The sequence below is a fragment of the Martes martes genome (assembly GCF_963455335.1).
Source record: "Martes martes genome assembly, chromosome: 6".
NCBI lineage: Eukaryota > Metazoa > Chordata > Mammalia > Carnivora > Mustelidae > Martes > Martes martes.
The window spans coordinates 33,682,918-33,702,946 of record NC_137893.1 but is presented as its reverse complement, the minus strand read 5'-3'; the positions used below and the strand labels follow the sequence as shown (position 1 = coordinate 33,702,946).

General features: G+C 35.0%; 1 protein-coding gene across 1 annotated transcript in view; it reads right to left on the bottom strand.

Moving 5' to 3' along the window:
• MMS22L (MMS22 like, DNA repair protein) overlaps positions 1–19,534 on the bottom strand; it is a gene marked incomplete at its 5' end in the record, with an annotated part of 123,969 nt that extends 104,435 nt beyond the window's left edge. The window contains 8 exons of the mRNA XM_080806338.1: positions 7,912–8,025; positions 9,964–10,094; positions 11,752–11,842; positions 14,473–14,650; positions 14,745–14,832; positions 16,440–16,489; positions 18,185–18,310; positions 19,371–19,534. Coding sequence (XP_080662464.1) covers positions 7,912–8,025; positions 9,964–10,094; positions 11,752–11,842; positions 14,473–14,650; positions 14,745–14,832; positions 16,440–16,489; positions 18,185–18,310; positions 19,371–19,534 — 942 coding nt within the window. The remainder of the gene's footprint in view (positions 1–7,911; positions 8,026–9,963; positions 10,095–11,751; positions 11,843–14,472; positions 14,651–14,744; positions 14,833–16,439; positions 16,490–18,184; positions 18,311–19,370) is intronic.
• Between the last annotated feature and the right edge of the window lie 495 nt (positions 19,535–20,029).

The window sequence follows — 20,029 nt, the reverse complement described above, 5'->3', positions numbered from 1 at the left end:
AAATAAGGACCTTAAAATACTCTAATTCATTTATGCCCTATCCAATTTCTAGGCCAGCATTACTGTACACATTAACTCTCTTTTTGATTCCAGCAGATTATATTACTGACTTATACAAAACATTTACTACTTTCTTTGTGCTTTATTCCTTCATACATCACACTACCTCTCCCCTTCCCCAATTTAGGCATCATTCTTCTAAAATACATCTTTCAGAGTTCCCTTCAATTCTGCTTCATTGACAGTAACTTTGTTTCACCTCACTCTTGAAAGATTTCATTGATAAAGAATTTTAGGTTGACAACCACTTTGTATTAGTACTATGAAGTTATCATTCCCACTGGCCTCCTTTGCTTTTGAGAAATCAGTTTACAGTCTAATTGTCACTCCTTTGAAGGTAACATAATTCTCTGTCTGAATGCTTTTGGCTCTTCTCTTTGTCTTTGATGTTCTGGACTTTCACTGTGATGTATCCAGGTCTGCTTTTCTTTTTTTTATTTACCCTAAGTAGAATTGATGGGGTTTCTTAATATGATAGCTTTCATTAACATTGGAAAAATTTCTGCCATTTTCTCTTCAAGTATTTGCTCTGTTCCACTCTTTACTTCCTCTCCTTTGTGACAACAGATAAAAGCATTATCAGATTTCCTCTGTATTCTCACATGCTGTATTTAGCTACCATGTCTTTTCTATTTCCTTTAATCTGTAACGGTTCTTCAGTAATTATCTTTCAGGAACTTGACGTTCTTGAAGAGTAACAGGCCAGTTACTTAGGTTTAACTGAGATTTCTTCATAATCAGATTCACAGTATACATTTTTGGCAAGAATACCAAAGAAACATTTTTCTTCTTTCATTGCATGATATTGAGGGTACATAATATCAATTTGTCCTATTATTGGTTAACTTTGGTCACGTGCTTAAGGTGGTACCTGCCAGATTTTCTACACTGTAAAGTTACTGCTCCCCTTGTAATTAATATTGTGTAGATACATCAAGCTGTGCAAATATTGTTTTTTTTTTCAATCATACTTTTGGCAGCCACTGAGGATTCATGCCTGTAACAATTACTAATGAGGTTGTCAACTGGTGATTTTCTAATTCCATCATCAACATCTACATTTATTAGGAAGAATTTCTCTTCCCTCCATTTATTTTTTCATTTATTTATATCAGTATGGACCCACAAACACTTATTGTATAGATTACAATCCTTTGCTATTGTTTATTTTGTTTCTCAAATTATCTTTGGTTTAGAGTGTGGGATATCTTCATGTTGGCTCCTTTGTCCTTTTGATATGTCCTCATTATTTTCTGAGTATCTCCTTAGTTTCTGGTACAGAATGTTCCAGTCTTATTTTTCATTTTCCATGTGTCAGTCTGGAAGACCAGGTTATTTGCCAAAGGAGCTTTGTTTCTTTTCACTGGAGGCTGGTAATTTCAAGACCAAGACATTGCAGTTTCCTCATTGTTAACTCAGATATCATCGTTTGTAGGCCCACCTAGTGGATAAGGTAGGAAATGCATGTATGTATACACACATCTCTATCTAGTTTCAATTATTAAAAAACATTATTTCATACAGATATCTCAAATTCTACTCCAACATATTATCTTTCACTCTACCTTTCCCTCTTTCCATATTTATGACTCAATTTTGCAACAGTGACAAAGCTGGTTCTTAATTCCCCATAATGTATTTATTAATTTGCTCAGTCCTAGAGTATAAATATTTTTTTTTTTTAAATATTTAATTTTTTATTTGACAGAGAGAGAAATCACAAGTAGGCAGAGAGGCAGGCAGATAGGAAGGGAGAAGCAGGCTCCCTGCCGAGCAGAGAGCCCGATGCGGGGCTCGATCCCAGGACCCTGGGATCATGACCCGAGCTGAAGGCAGAGGCTTAACCCACTGAGCCACCCAGGTGCCCCTAGAGTATAAATATTTAAATTTGCTAACCCATATATCTACAAACAAGAGTCCAGGATCTGAAGTTTGTTTTAATTCTTTTGTCTTTAGCCTTAGAGCAAATTAGAGCAAAACAGTGCGTTCCAAGTCCTCTAGGTCAGTCCTCCCCACCATAGCTTCTCCCATGTCTTATTCACTTGGAATCCAGTTAGGTTCAAGTGTTTTTCTTTATATTCCACTGAATTCCTCTTCCGTACACGTTCATTTATTTCTGGAGCATGTTAAAGACTAACATGGTTCTAAAGTCATAACACATTCAAACCATCCTACTCCATTGGTCACTTATCAATCTCCCATTCCTACCCACCAATTTCAATAGTTCCTGATTTGTCTTTCCAGTATTTATCTGGGCACAACTAAGCATACACATTTCCTATTTTCACTACCTTCATACACAGAAGTTGGCAGCCTATAAGTATTCTTTTGTACTTTGTTTATTTAACAATAAGTCCTGGAAATCAAACCATTATCAGTTCAGATATTTTATTCATTCTATTAAACAAAGACATAATACTCCAATCAATATGCTAATAAACTATGGTTTCTTTACTCTCCTGTGTATGGGCATTTAGGTAGTTTTTAACATTATGCTTTTACAAATAAGGCAATAAAGAGCCTGAGACATATGCATTTTTGAATTGCTGTAGTATACATTAAAGGTAAACTACAAGTGGGATTGCTAGGGTCAAAGTTATAAAATTTCTTGGCCCATACATTTTGAATTCTTGTGTTGTTTTTGGTATTGACAATGTTTTTATTTCACAGAAAATTTTTGTAATAATCTTTGTATAATGCTTAAAGGTGGCAACATATATAAATTTACACAAACATGTGGCAGCTAAAATCTAACATGTACAGGTCAGTAACTACTAGCTTGCACATGGCGTTGCACAAGTATCCCCTGCCTTATCTGTGGCACTTTGGGGAGTATACCTGAAATATACTTCAGTCTTTTTCCCCAAGAGGAGTGCATTAATTTAGCTATTCCTTTTCTTTTTCTTTTTTAAACATGCACTTTCTTACATAATCGTGTGGCAGGAAATAACATGGGCTGTAGCATCCAATAAATCCAAACTGGAAGCCCCATTTATCATATTCTGACCGTTATTTGAATGGTTTACTTAACCTCACACCCATACTTGCTGGCACATAAGACCTATCACTCAAGGAATATTAATTTGCTTTCCTTCTCTGAAATTGAAGTCTAATTGATGTTTACTAGATAGTGAGTATAGGATTTTCAGGAAAACAGTCATATCCATAGATCCAGCATAGCTCCATGTTCAGAATACTTCCTGGAACACAAATATGTCCTTAATCAAATTAGTTTATTTCCATTCTAGGAATTCCCATCTAATTTGGGGTATATGTGAATTTCCAAACAGTCCTGGCTCTCTTTTAGGCTTCTCTAATTGTTTCTTGGGAAGAATCATCCTGTTGGCTTCACAGAGGTCAGCAGCAGCCCAGGCAACATTAGAAAATAACTTAAAAACCCTGAACGGCCTATCCCCTTTGGGTAATTTCCTTAGAACATTAGTCCTTTGAACACAGACCTGGTTGCAAAAAATGTCTCTTTCCCAGCAGGAAAAATCCAAATTCCATTCCATCTTCACCTCCCTCATTCTAGGGATGGGGAGGGAAGGGATAGGGAGGAGGAATTAAATATTTCTTTCTGGAAGAACATTAGCATGCATGTGTAGACATACACACACGATTTCTTCTTTTAAAAACATAATTAGTGCATTGTCTAAATCAGTGTTGCCCCATTGCAAAGTTTTAAAATCTTTGTACAAGAAGAAAAAAATTAAAAAAGGAAAAAAAGAAGAAACAAGCAAAAAACCTCTGCCTTCACCAGTCTGGAAAGCTCCTAAAAACAGGCCCTATGTGGAGCTAAGACAGCTGTCAACATTCAGGGAATGATCACATCTTCTGTGATATCATTAACTCCCAGGTGGATGAAGCAGAAAAGCTGCCCTGCTTTTCCTGAAATTTTCAATTGCTTTTTCTGTTTTTCTTTCTTGGCTTATCCTCATCCATCTCTGTCCCCAAAGACACTGCAGGTCAGATAGTACAAAGAGTAATTTTTAACTTGCTTCTTATTTGTCTTAGAAGAAACTTTTTGTCGTTTTGTTTCCTTTTGGTTTGGTCGCTTTTTCCTGGTCTTGAGCTTTCTATCAAGGGAGGAGTGCATATAATCACTATACAGTAAAAGATGGGACCTACATCACTTTTTTCTAAGCTAAGGGCTACTCTGTTGTGTCATACTGTTTATTCATCCCAGAGGCTGGAAGTCCAAGACCAGGGGTCCATCATGGTGGAGTCTGGGCCCTTTTCCAGATCGGGAGACCTCTGGCTGCATCCTTACAAGGCAGAAGACGTTCTCAGTCTTTTTAAATGTCCCATTGTTACCTTGTTTTTTTATGATGTTTTTGAAAAGCCTACTGCAGATCAAATTACTTTGCTCTTATAAATGATTAGGTCTTTTTGTCTAGAAAATTTGATGATTTCTTAAAGGACCTAAAGTCATTTTCCGTATCTCTGAAGTCAAGGAGTTTTAGCAGGATATTCCTTGGGATGGATTATTTGGAGTTAATCTTTTCAGTTATCAGGTAGGCCCTTTCAATATGTAGAATTAGCTACCCCCCCCCCAGGAATTTCCTTGGATAATAGTATTTCCTTGGATAATAGTTTTGACTGTTAGGTATACCCTATTGTTCTGTTTTCTTCTTTAGGGACTCCATTTATACACACAGCTGTTTCTTCTTTGCTTATCTTCCATTTCAGCTATTTTCTAATTCTTTATATTCTTTTCTTCATCTAATTTTTATTCCCTTGGTTGTTTTCTTTCCTCCATATCTCTGATTAAATTTTCATTTGAGCATATTCTTCTTGGGCACCTTCTCATTTAGTCAACTCTAAAATGATATTTTCTGGGGCACCTGGGTGGCTCAGTCCATGAAGCAGCTGCCTTTGGCTCAGGTCATGATCCCAGGGTTCTGGGATCATGCCCTGAATCGGGTTCCCTGCATATGAAGAGCCTGCTTCCCCCTCTCCCTCTGCCTGCCACTCTGCCTACTTGCGTTCTCTCTCTCCGTGTCAAATAAATAAATGAAAATTTTAAAAAATTTTTTTCTTTCATTTCTCTCCTGCATTCCATTTACTCTTTTCATTCACTTCTGGCTTTAATCTACTTACTTTTAAATCTGAGTATCTTATTCAGGGTGTTATTGTACAACCCCAAATGTTTAATCTAGAGTATTAACTTAGAATTTCTTTCCGCTTCACAGTTGTTTCTTGGAGAAGGGTTCATCAGCTACAGTGTATCAGTTCTGTTTTCCTAATAGTAACTTTATAAAGACTTTTCTCAAATTTTCTTTTTTTCTTTTTTTATTATGTTATGTTAGTCACCATACTGTACACATCATTAGTTTTTGATGCAGTGTTACAAGATTCATTGTTTACGTATAACATTCAGTGATCCACGCAATTCGTGCCCTCCTTAATACCCACCACCAGGCTCACCCATCCCCCTACCCCCTCCCCTCTAAAATCCTCAGTTTGTTTCTCTGAGTCCACAGTCTCTCATGGTTCCTTTCTTTCATTTAGTAGATTTATACTGCTTTAAAAGATTTCTGGAGCTGTCTTTTGTCAATGTATCAAAGTCCCATTTCTTTCTTGGATTTCCTTTTTCTCTTTTGGTGGTGGTGGTAGGAGAGAAGGTGTGAGAACTTTGAGTTTTTTGTATGTTTTTTGTTTTACAAGATCATTTTCTCCTTTTAGTTTCTTTCACCACCGAATCACCAAGGGTACCATTCCTTTTTTGCCTTTTTATTCTCCAGAATGTCTATCTTCAAAGACTGCCTCCTCATGTCATATATCCACTTTCAGATTCTATTCAATAGTTCTCTGACTAACAAGGAAACAGTCTCAGTATTTTCACAATCTGGCAATGGTTTTAGACCAATTTGAGGACTATTGCTAGCTCCCTTCTTTCCTCTGGGCAATTTTTTCTCAGGCTGCCCTTGCCTGCCAGAGAGTTTTATGGTAGAGCTTTGGTGGTGGTTTTTACTGTTAACACTTTTATCATTCCTATCTTGTAGTTATACTATCAACATGTTTGTATTCGTGTGTATAGTTTTATTAGTTCATGCCATTCTATATTTGGGGGGAGTTACTAGAGGAGATATAGGTTTAAATATCTACCCATTGTGACTGCTTCCAAGTCATTGGCTTGAGATTTTCAGTACAATCTGGGCAACAGCAACTCAGGCTATAAAGCTATATGAGGGCTGGCTTACAAAAACAAATATACTGAAGCAATTTTAAACTGCAAAGCATCACAGTGAAAGGCAATTTTGCTTATAAATTAGTTGAGTTTCTAGTTCATCCTTTTGGGGAGCCAGATTTATGGCTAGTTAGTGTATCAGTAGACTACCAACTTGGGTTAACTCTGACTTCTGTCTTCTATTCCTTCACCTTGTAAGGTATGAAAGCTAATGTTCAAGTTTATATAATTTAGCAACTGCTTATAAGGTTATGGGGCCGTTTCAGTGTTCAGTTGACCTGAGTTCCCACCCACATTTAGTACTTGGCCTCAAGACTTCTCACTTTCTACAAGCTCACTCACCCATGTAAATGCTTATTATTTGATACCCAGCATGATTAGATTAGATTTTTTTCAGCAGGAAGGTCAAAATGTCTTACTGTCAATCATGGAAAATTCTAAGTTGAATTTAAAAATAAAATAGCCGTCAAAGTCTGTGAATAATATCAGTTATTTTACTTATATTAAAAAAATAAAATGACCTCAGATTTTCACTATTTTAAGACAAGTAAGTCTGGTTACTACATCAAATGAACAGCATATAAATCATTTAGGTTAAACAATACATATTACTATGCAAATTTCTAGAATATATTTTAAAATTATGCCTACTTTCCTACTTGAAATCTAGAGAAAGACTAACAGCAAAAAGTATGAACATGCCTACATTAACTATACATTGTTTATGTTCAAGTCTGAAATTGGTAAAATAAGAACAATTATAAAGAAATACAAAATTCTTAAACAATGATAAGCTTTGCAGGAAATGGAAAAATTGATATCCTGGCAAATGATCAAAGGATAAAATCCTGAGACTCTAATGTTGAAATTTCACCAAAGGAAGCTGAACTCTACTGACAAACCAAAATGTGGGGAAAATAATTTTTTCTTAATGATAAGCACATGTTAAATTTATACTTAAGTAAATTCACTGCTAAAATAACTGAAAATAAATATAGTACTTGTAAATCCACAAAAATACGTTTGTTATTAAAAAGAGATAGCACCACCCAAAACCCAAATTGTGGAAAACTGGGAAATTATAAAACCCATGAAAAATCAAAGGAATTTTTCATATAACATAAATTGTTGTAAGTATCATTTCATAATTAATTATTTGTACTTCCTTCTGCCTATGAGTATTTATCTTTTTCTACTAATCCACAACAACTGAGATAAACTGAAGCCCCATTTTGAAGACCTGGCTCAAAATGAGGTGCAAGAAAATTTCTCTTGTTCTTCTTTGTGCTTTTCTTCCTCCTTTCTTGAAATAATGCCATAAAATTCATAAATAAAAACCTATTTTATTTCTCCCCAAAACTAAATCTGCCATATTTCTTGACTAAATTATTTCCTGGATTACTACACAGTGCGGAGTATTTTTAGCTTAAAAGATTCTTGATAGAAAACTTGAGAAAATAAGAGTCAAATCCTGTACTTCTAGAAGTTTCATATTGCCACTTTAGGGTTAAAAATGTAGTACAGGTTTGGTACTCAGTGCTCTGGTGGGGGTGGTGGCTGTCTTATATAGGGAAATTTGTAACATTTTTCTTGGTGAAAACCATTAAAAAAATTCAATCTGAGTTTGGAACAGTAATTAACACATGAATTTTACAACTTACTTCTGAAAGAGACCATTTACTTCTGTGTTCTAGAAGATGAATGAGTAGAACCCATAATTCTTTAATGCAGGAACATGGGCAGTGGTGACTTGCTAATGCTTCGGAAGGCCTAACCTATAGAGAAGAACCAAAATGAGTTCTATAGGATTTTTACATTCTACATATCTCTCTCCAAAGGTTTTAAAAGAAGAATTTAGATGACTTAAAACTGATGTTTAATTATATAAAACTGTTTACAAAAAAATGTGCCATTCCATTAAATTTAAAATAAATTCTCATTTTACTTTTTTTTTTTTTTAAGTAAGTTCCACACCCAGCATGGAGTCCCACATGGAGCCCAACAATGGGCTCAAACTCATGACCCTGAGATCAAGACCTAGGCAGAGATCAAGAGTCAGATGCCCAACTGACTGAGCCACCCAGGTACTCTTAAATTCCCATTTTAAAACCAAAAGTATAGGATGAATTTTATTTTCTATCTTTTAAAAAACCTTTGCTTTAGGGGGGCTGGGTAGCTGAGTTGGTTAAGCCTCTAACTCTTGGTTTTAGTGTAGGTCATGATGTGTCTCCTGAGATGGAACCCCAGGGCAGGCTCCATGCTCACATGGAGTCTTCTTGTCCCTCACCCTCTGCCCCTCCCCACCGCTCCAGGGTGCTCTCTCTCTAAAATCAGTCAATAAAACCTTAAAACAAAACAAAACAAAACAAAAAAACCTTTGCTTTAATCATCAGTGTTCAGCAAACTTTTTCTGTAAAAGGCTAGAAAGCAAATATTTGAGGCTTTATTGGGACACAGTCTGTCACAACTCCTCAACTCTGCCACTGTTGTACAACTTCAGCCCATAGACAATAGATTAAAAAAAAAAAAAAAGGATGGTTTATATTCCAGTAAAATTTTATTTACAAAAGCCAACAATGTGTTAGATTTGGCCTCAGGGCAATGATTTCCTAACCCTGATCTAATCTATCAGCCACAATAGAAAAACTTCTAATAAAAAGATTAGAAAACAAATTTTAATCCCCTGTAAAGCAGACTAAAAAGTTTTTAGAATTCAGAATAAATACAATTATTAGGGATTTATAAAGTTAAGCAATTTTAGGTTAAGCATTTTTTTTTAACAAATATATCCTCAATGACCCTAAATAATATCCTCAATGACCCTAAATAATGCAAGGCATATGCACTATATTTGCAAGTACAGCTAAACTCCAGAAATTCATTATGTAATTACTATTTCACATATACTACATTCAGGTTTCTAACATAATACAAAGCAAAAGGTAACTGTTACCTAAATCATACCTGGATAATTCACTAATAACATTACAAAATTATACAGACCAGATTTAAAAGATTTTGATAATACATAAAACACAATCTAAATTTTAAAAAATTATAAATCCTGATTTCCTGTAAGGTTTATGCTAACAATTTGAAATAACTAATAATCCACAAATTTCCACTGCTAGAAAATGAGTAGGTACTGTAGCACCTTTAAATCATTGTCTGCATTAAACACTCCATTAAACACAACTTAGTAAGAACATGTAATTTCCCCCATGATTCTAGACCTTTTCTGAAAAACAAAATTTCCCTTTAAACTTGTCAACTAATTTTAGTTAAGTACTCATTTATTGTATTATGTAACAATATATATAATTACTAAAGGACTGGACTCTCCTATTTGCATAGAAGTTAAAATTCTAGTCATTATCATAAACATCCTGTTTCTACTTATTTTTGACAAGATGGAAAAAGTTATTTTTAAAAACAAAAAAACTGCCTCTGAATAATTAATTTGAGCCTGTTTTAAATGGTTAAATCAAATTATTTTCTCATTCAACTACCAGACAATTATAAATTTAAAATTAGAAGAATTAACAAGTAAACCAAACAGATTAAATTCTTATAAACCACACATATTAAGGACTATTGTCATTAAGTATCAAAAATACAAGCAAACTTTTTTAAAAATTTAGATTCAATTAGCCAACATATAGTACATCATTAGTTTCAGATGTAGTAATACAAATAAACTGTTAAAACATTACCTTGTCATACCTGTTCAGTGACAGGCTTATTAAATCACAAAGGAGATTTTCACAATGGTCTTCGAAGAGGCTGATGTTGGTTAAATTGTCACCTGCCAGATTCATAAACTGATGACCGTATACGACTTGTTCTAAAAATGTAATAAAATATATTCTATTTACAACTACAGTAGATTTTACTAATTCAGAAGGAGGAAAGGAACTGTATGCTTTTAAACTGACTTAAAACAAAACTGCAACATATACAGTTAAAAACAAATTTCTTTAGAAATAAGAGTTAAATTTGAGGATAATTCCTTTCTTATATGATCACTGATATACATTACCTAAAAAAGGTAATTTTCAATTTTCTCAAGTGCCACTTAATAGACTTCTCTTTTCTTAATGTGGCCATTTTTAAAAAGTAACAATGTAACATCACTTAAGAAAAAAAAAATAAAAGCGGGGAAATTCTAGAAAACCTTGATCAATATTTCTGGCCAGTAATGGCTTTAAAACATTTTTTGAACAAATGCTGATAAACTAAACACATACAATTGTTTTGTGGTGTGAACTGGGCACACCAAGGTAATAGATACTAAAATGTGTACCTATTACCAGATTAAGTACACCTTAGAGTATTACTCCAAGGAAATATTATCTAAAATACAAAGTTCATGTGAGAGAAGAAATTATGAATTTGTAGACATCTTTATATATTTGTGTGCATGTATATGTGTAAGTATACACACACACATATATACATGCATGTTATTTTTGTATTTATTAGTTTACCGAAAATCAGGTATTGAGATAATGGATGTCTTTATAACCTAAGTAATTGATATAATTTACAAATAAGTAATATTTACAAAATATTACTAAGCTGATAATGGACTCAAAAGATGCCAAAGAGTGAGACCAAGAAATAAACAGGCAATATGTGAAATAAAAAAAGTACTACCCATAATATATAAACTACTAATTAATTTAAAAAAAAAAAGAAACATTAGGAAAAGATAATGAACAAGTAACAAAGCAACTATAATTACGTAAAAATGTTCAACTTCATTGGTACTCAGAAAATTGCAAAATAGAGATTCAATATCATTTTTCATGTATTATTTGGCAAAAAATAAATATAATTGATAACATCCACTACTGGCAAGAGACTGAGGCAAAGGCATGCTCGCAGTGGATACAAACTGGGGAAACCCTGTACAGCAACTAAGCAGTGTTTATGATATTAAAGCTCAATGTGCTCCTCCAATTCTAAGAATCTACTCTACAGAATAACTTGTACACATATTCAAAGATGTATACATACACAAAAATGTTCCATGAAGCATTACTTGTAGTCAAAAAAATGAAAATAACTGAAATATTTAAAAAATAGGCTTGGTTAAATAAATTATGATGGAGTCATAACATACAGCCCTTAAATGAATGAAGTACGACAATATGTATGGAGATGAACAGATCTCTAAAAAACTACTGAATAAAACACTATACAGAACACTACCATTTCTGGTTAGTTAGAAACAAAGACAAAAATCCTACTCATGAGTGTGTATATATATATACCTCTACACACACACACACACACACACACACTAAGAAGCATGGAAAGATAAATGGACCAAATCATTCTCTTGAAAAAAAGGAATAAGACCTTGACTTTCTACTTGGGTTACTATTTGGTGTAAAATAAAAATTTAAAAACCCAGAAAGCAATGATGAGCAGTAATTTTTAAAAAGCAATTAAGGGTTTAGATTTTAAAAAGACAAATCAGAAATCCATAAACTTACTCAATTTTTCACCAAGCATGTGAAGAATTTCTAGCACCATCCAATGGATATCTAAGTGGAGATGTAATAAATGCCATGATGGTGGAAAAAGCTGTGAATGACATTATCAACTATGATTGAGAATTCATAGTATTTTAGTAGGCATTTTACAGCATGCTATGACACTCCTCCATAAGCACAAGGATAAAGAACCAACTAACTTTACCCACTATTTAAAAGCTCAGGGAAAAACTTGGTCTTGTTCATTAGAGGAATCTTTCACTGGAGATCTCTGAAAGCATATTTTCATCTGATGATTTAGGACAGACCCACCTTGGAGCTGCTGAACAGACTTGTATAGTAAAGGCCCCCCTTTTTTTTTTTTTTAAGATTTTATTTATTTATTTGACAGAGATCACAAGTAGGCAGAGCAGCAGGCTGGGGGGTGGGGGGAGCAGGCTCCCTGCTGAGCAGAGCCCGATGTGGGGCTCCATCCCAGGACCCTGAGACCATGACCAGAACCGAAGGCAGAGGCTTAACCCACTGAGCCACCCAGGTGCCCCGTAAAGGCCCCTTCCAACTAACCTCTGATTTTACTATACAGCTGCAAGGCAGTAAAAGAATTTTTTACCACTTATTTTCATAATCTTGTTTTAGACTTTAGCTAGCAAATATGTTTTTGAACGTAATGAGTACCCAGGAATTCCTATAAAATACTTTAACAGGAGAACTTTAGACTATCATGTAGACACTACTGAGATGCCATTAAGAAACTAAAGTTAAAAGCAGTGAAGAAATTTACGTTCCAACTCATGCATTAAGATTCAAATCTAATTCTGATTCAAAAGCCAGTGCTCTTAACTACTGTGCTCTGTAGTAGGGTTGTCAATAACCTTCCCCTAGCCAACATTTAGTATCACCTCAAAAATAAATAAGAATGATATACATGCTCTATTAAGAGAACAAGGAAGAATGATAGAGAGGGGACTTGTCTTACCAAATATGCAAGCAAAATAAAATGCCACACTAGTAAAACAGTATTGGCTCAGAAATAGATAATAAACAACAAAAACTGGCAAGGGAGAAATAAACACGGTTATGTCCAGTCAGTGGGAAAACATGGGCCATTCAATAAAAGACTGGTTATTATCCTATTCATTTGCAAGAAACTGAAGTTAGATTTCCCACCTCAGGGCATATTTTTAAAAAGAGATGAATTAGAAAGATAAATATAAAAAACAAGTATATTTTTAACAACCGCACAGAGATGATACACGAGAAAAATCCGACAAATGTAATTATATACAAAACTTAAACCATCTCCATAGCAAGACACCTTAATTGCTAAAAAAAATGATGAAAATATCTGTCATACATAATACCCAACAAATATCTCTAATAAAAAAATTTCCTTAAAAATAAGACAGATGCCTAACTGAAAATACCAATTATATCAATGTTTTTCATAAATAAGATAGGTAAAACACAAGAAATATATTAAGTCTTGAAAGATACTTTTTAAGATTTTTTTCCTGTTGTTTCAGAAAATAGGATTTCAGTGTATGATTTTTTTGTGTATGTGCTTTAAAAATTCAGCCTTCTGATCTTCAAATAACCTCTTATCAAGTTTGCTTAATTAAAAACCTATGAAAAGCAAAACCTAGTTTGAGAACGTTTGCAGTCTTTATTTCCACTGCTAGATAAATTATTAATTTTTATTTTCTTAAGCATTTGATGAATATCCAGAAAATAAAACCAGTCCAATTTATAGAGACCAAAATGAAGGAAAAATATCCCTCTCCCATAATCTATCCACAAATATTTATGAAGTGTCATGATTAAAGGCAATTACCTATTTGCTTTCTATGGATTAGAGATATTAACCTGCAAATTCAGTTAGGACCCATTATTTTTAGTATTACATATATTGGTCCCTGATAAAAAGAGTGCATTTTTTTGTTGTTGTTAAACTTCAGAAAAATATATAAACATTTATTCATACCTTACACTTTGGCAAAGACACATGCCTAAAAACTGAATGTTATTCAAATTGGTATAAGTCAAATTAGATGAAAGAAGTTGACAGTTCAGAGAATCCCATGGGAAATTACAATTTGCCATTCACATAAGCTCACATTTTCTTATGGAGCATTTGCTAACTACATCTATAAGCTGGGACATGCTATCAATACAAATTTTTAAAAAGCAAACTTCAGTAGGAATGATTTCACAGGTAGAAAAAAGGGGCATAGTCAAAACAATCACACTCCAAAAAGCTCTCAAAAGTAAGAACAGACATAATGCTAGATTTTGAAAGTGTAACTTTTATAAGGTGATCCTGAATTTTACTGCAATAGATTTGCCCAAACCTTCATCAATGGGAAAAATAACACCAATTTTTTAAAATAAAGGTTACTTTGCTTTGAAAACTGTACATATCTGCACATTATAAACTGGAATCAAGAAAAGCTATCACTACTTCAGTCTATTACAGTCTAGGCACTTTATTTAATTTTATCTAATTTTCCCAATAACTCTAGGAAGCAAACCAATTATACACGTGAGGAGACTGAGGCAAGAGGTATTGCTTGCCTAATGGCACATAATTAGAACAGGAGCCAGAATTTCAACTCAGTCTGGTTCCAGAGCTGCACTCTTGACTGGTTTCCCTCATTCTCGAGGGAATTCCTTGCACAAAGGGAGAAACCTGATGATTTAAAAATTAAATGAAATAATTCAAACCTTAATTTGGTTTTGATTTACAAATGCTCCTAGATTAACACTGGGAAGTTCAGATAGATGTCCAATATACAAGAGTAATCCATGAAGTTCATCAAGCAACACAGAAGGAAGTTGTGCCTCCAAAGTTTCATAGGGATGGACAGGAACAGGACTATCGGCATTTTGTACTTTCAGGTACCTAAAAAAAGACATATGCGATAAATAACCAGAGTCCGGATGAACACGCACTCAGAAGTTCACACAGTAATCAAAATACCCATTTGACATCTTACCTAAAGATGAAAACTTTAACATAATGAAGAAATGTCACGCATTGCTGTCTAATATTGTCTGCTTTGCAGTGTAGAGTGGATATCTTCCCTGAAGCCAAAATAGATTAAGTGTTAACAAAGTTTAATCAGTGGGCAGTGACAAAAAAAATTTGTGAGCCATACAAGCAGAAATTCATTCGTGATTTCATCCCTTCCAAACTCATCACTCTATCATACATTCTGATTCAACCATACATAATTACCACTTCCTGCTCCCTGAACTTAGGTTTTAATACACCTAAATGATTTTGACTATACAGTTGTTTCTACACAGGACTCTCCTGATCCCCAAAACTTTCACCTACCTACTTTTTCCTTGTACACCAAGATCTGGCATCACTCAGTGACGGGCACCTAAACAGATGAAGCCCCAGGCTCCCATAGCAGCTTTACACTCCGCAATTATTGCACTCTTCGTTTACCAAGCTGTCCTATGCTTGTGTGTCTGTACGTCCTACCAACTACAAACTCCTCAGCAGATTCTCCCACTTCAATTCATTGTGACCTTACACAGTACCTGGCATGAAACAGGGCCTCAGGTGATAAATAATACTCAACATTTACTGAGCACATAGTGAGAAAACAAAACAGCCCTTCCAGTCAATAGCTAACAACTAGGTCATGATGTTCCCTACTGAAATTAAGATTTTCATAAAATGTCAAAAATAATCAGATGCGGCTACTCTGTGATTATGGTGAAACAAGACAAAAACAAAATCTCTCTGTGATCATGTCAGAAAAACTAACAAAATACAAAACCAAACAACCTCTTGCAGCTAACATGACTATTAACCTCTTTACTAATTAGAACCCTCCCTAGCCTGTTTTTCTTGGTCCTACCTCCTAGACAAAAATTAACATATTCAGTTCATTACATTGTCCCTGCTTAACAGCATCCAATCCAAAATAAAGTCCTAGTTCCCTTAAACTCTCTCCAAGTCACCAGCACAAGTACAAACCCTATCACAAGCCCCTCCCTACTCTCTGAGAAGCCCCAACTGTTTCTCATGATGTATATTTCCTTCTTGTGTCAGTAAGCTACTCAACCTTTCATTGACCAAAGGTGTGTTCCAGGTGATCTTTAGTTGCTAGGCACCACTAATAACAGATATTAGCCTGAGCACTTAACATGCATTATATCATTTATCCTCACAAGAACTCAATGAGGTGGGAACCATTACCTGGTGTGAGACCAACAGTTAGCTAGGTTGGAACCGAGGCTGGCCACAGTGCCATGATTATAATTACTACACTGTAGCACAATTGCCAGAAAGGAGAAGCAGCAAGCCTGCCCTAAAACACTGCCTTCAATTCCCTTTCCTACCTTAACTATACCAATCCCACCCTCAATGAGTAACCCATTAAATGTTAAAAACAAACCAAAGAAGACCAAGACAGCATGAAGCTCCACTCCCCACCCCTCAAAGCAAGTTGCTAATTCACTTTAGAAATGTTTAGCCCTAAATCAATTTTATCACAGACATAGAAAAATACTACAAATCACAGCTACAAAAAATTTAAATGTCCTAATTTTTCTGAACACAAAACACTATCCTGAACTTCTAACCTAATGCTTCTTCCTCCATGTTATTATATTCTAACTATGAATCATAGATGTGCAATTCTTTTTTGCCATTAAAAACACTTAAAACTTACCAAAATCACAGTTAGCCTGTAATAAGGTTTCCAGGTTGTATAGTTGCTGCCTAATATAAAAAACGTAAGGTGAGAGTTAATTTTGGAAAAGTTTAAAGCATGTAATAATTACAGGGATGTTTCCAAATGCATTACATAGCTTTAGTGTATGCAGAGCCTCTCATTTGTGAATGATGTTTAAAATACTTTGTGGATATTTATTACAGGGTCAACTTCAGATAGTGAAGACTGAGAAAAGATAAAACATGCCTTTGCCCTTCCAAAATATCTATTAAAAGCTGCATATATATATATAATTAAAGATTTTGCTATCAATGAGATTGTTTATATACACTCAAAAAGTTTAAGATACTTACATAAAAATCCTATGTTAACAGTTACATAAAAAAATGTTAAATTGTATCAGAAAATTATACTATAGGAGTTCAGAAAAAGAACAGAGTAACTTAGACTAGAGTTATCAAGGAAAGCTATACTTATGATGTACCCCTCTTAATACCTGAAAATAATCTCTTGTCTTTCTTCCTAATTGCCTTTCAACTTCACCTATGTCCCGAATAAAGACTCAACTCTCTATTATGTTCAGGTTTACAAAGAACAGGTCAACCTGTTCTCCCAGTAAAACATATAACAAGGCACAGATGCACTGTCTCTTCACAAGGCCTCAAGGGATGAGGGTGGGAGGAAGAATTGCTCCACATTTTCATTTAAATGTGCTACATACATATTCTTAATATATTTTTAAATAATAATTTGCCTTCAACAACTGATTCCAGTTCAAAATCATGTAAAATCTAAATATGGACTGTGTTTTAAATGTAAGGAATTATTTTGTTAAATGATAATGAATGTTAATTGTGATAGAGATACTATTTTTTTTAAAGTTCTTATTTTTAAGAAATGCTTATTGAAATACTTAAGGATGAGAGTAACATGATGCCTGGAATCTGCTATAAATACTTAAACTAAAAAAAAGAGGGAAAGGGACAATGAAGAAAATGTGTTAAAACCTTGTTTATTGCTACTGAGGGAGGGCATGTGAAGGTTCATCATAGTACTCTCTACATTTGCGTATGTTTGGAAAATTTCACTAAAATTTTTTAATGTCCAAACTGATCATATTAATTACTCATATTAACCTACAGTCTGAAAGATATATTTGAAAAGTCTGAGTTCATTCTCTAAACATCAGTGAAAGACTATGACAATTCAGCAACAAAAGTAGTATTCTAGTTTTCTTCCAAAATTATAATATGGTTCAAAGCCTTAAATATTGGTCTTCAATACATGATGTTAACAATAAAAAGCGTAAAAAAGAATGGAGACTCACTAAAAAACGACTCATTAAAATCACTGCTCCATCAAACATTACTATGTGATTGTTGTTACTGAACGATAATCAAGGGAGCAACATGAACAACTAACTCCACTCACGCTTTTGTAATATTGGTATTAGAAACCACCTGGCAGGGGCACCTGGGTGGCTCAGTGGGTTAAAGCCTCTGCCTTCGGCTCGGGTCATGATCTCAGGGTCCTGGGATCGAGCCCCACATCGGGCTCTCTGCTCAGCAGGGAGCCTGTTTCCCCCCTCTCTCTCTCTCTGCCTGCCTCTCTGCCTACTTGTGATCTCTGTCTCTCAAATAAATAAATAAAATCTTTAAAAAAAAAAACAAAAACCACCTGGCAAACCAACTTACACAACTGAATAACATCTATGCTCAAAGGCGGTTAAAAACAAAACATACCTGAATAAATGAAAGAGCACTCTAGATGAATTCACTAAGGCTGTTTCAGTAACCCACTGAACACCAAATATTTCCACTGTATCTTCTTCAAAATTAGTTGGTAAAGGGTCAAGATTCAAAATTAATCTGAAACGAAAGCTCTGATTTAATCTCATAAAAAGTATGCTAAATCCCAACTACAGCATATCTTTGTCATTATATAAATCCGTATTGCATGTGACATGTCAACAATGATATAAAATTATGATATACCTTGGTACCTTACATATTCAGGAATTACTAAATTTAGATTGTATGAAAAATTCAGCCACATATAGTGATAAAAAAACGTAACTAAAGAAAAATGTAACTTAGGGGAAAACCTCAAAAAGTAAGTCTAGGGAACATACTCTTTTTTTTTGCCTATGGTCTTCAGTTGAAGATTTTCATCCTTTGAGGGGACATTTAATTTTTAAAACAGCTAAAAGTTACTCTGAGCCATGTCTGGAGCATAATCAAACTGAATAACCTCTTTTACGGTCTCAAACAAGGTACAACTATAAAATCAACAAAAATGGCTTCCTTTCTGACTGAAATTGCCTCAGCAGGTATTCCCAAAATATTTCAACAACTGCAGTTTTACAGCTATTTGGGTACATCTGCCCAAGGTAAGAATTTTAGAGTAGCATTCCTGTGAACTTACACAATCTGGTGAATTTATTCAAAGGTTAAAACAAAAATAAGACTGACTTCTGTGTATAGATACACAGAATTAGAAGGAACTGGGGCAACAAAACAATGTCTATGTCTAACTTAAGAATTACTGAGAAGCTCCTGATTATTATTTCATGTTTAAGAAGGATATACCATTTCAAAGAGCCCTGCTAGTTCAGAATTCACTTTAAGTAAAAGGGAAATTAGTAGCCAGCTTCCTACCCCAAAACTGAGGTAGCTGTGAGATAAGAAAACATCCGGTATCAAGAAGTTCTCTTCAACATCCAAAAATTTTTCAGGTAAGCTCTAACCAGGGAAACGATAACAGAACTGATAGCCTGCACCTATGTTACATATAGCCTAAGCCGATTTGCAAAAACATGGCTTGAACATCGAAGTTTAGTTGACTGAAATCATAACTGAATAACATTCCTAACAAACTGATGAAAAATTTGATAAAGGAAAAACACAGTCTTCGATTTTTTTAACCTACCGCTTAAGGGCTCCGCTGGAAAGGTAGGACTCTCCAGAAAAATGATTTCCTCCTCCTCTGTGGTCAAAACCACAAGAAAAGCAAGGGGGTTTGCACCATTCTGTCCCCAGCTCCAGTTCCAAGCTGTCGGTCAGTAACATCGGCGCAGCAGAACAGTTATCCATTATTTACTTTCTGTCCTGAAATGTTTGGAACTCATAATTACCATTCAAGACTCCAAAGATACTGTGATTAGAATCCAGGAGGTGGGGCAGGCAAAGAGATTGGCGGTGATCTCAGAAAGTTCTCAAAGGTCCCTCCAGCACAAAGAAACAAGCCCGAGGAGCCAATTGCTCAAAAACTCTCCCCACGTCGACACCCCGAAATCCAGGCTGTCAGAACTTAGAATGCACCCCCGACTGGCTGTGGCAGGAACTTCACATCTGCCATCTAGGTCGGATTCTGCAGCCGGTACAGCGTGAAAAGAAAAGAAATGTTTGCAGGACAGATTCAGCTTCAGCTCCCAGACCCCTCCTCGACCTGCGCCGCCAGCTGCGTCACCGAAACGTACCGAGCCAGTTTCCCAGCCGTGCGGTGGGAAAGTTCCCTTGCGCACTCCGGATGGGGATCAGGGACCGCCCGGCGCCAATCTTCACTTCTCCCAGACCGGAGGCAAGTTC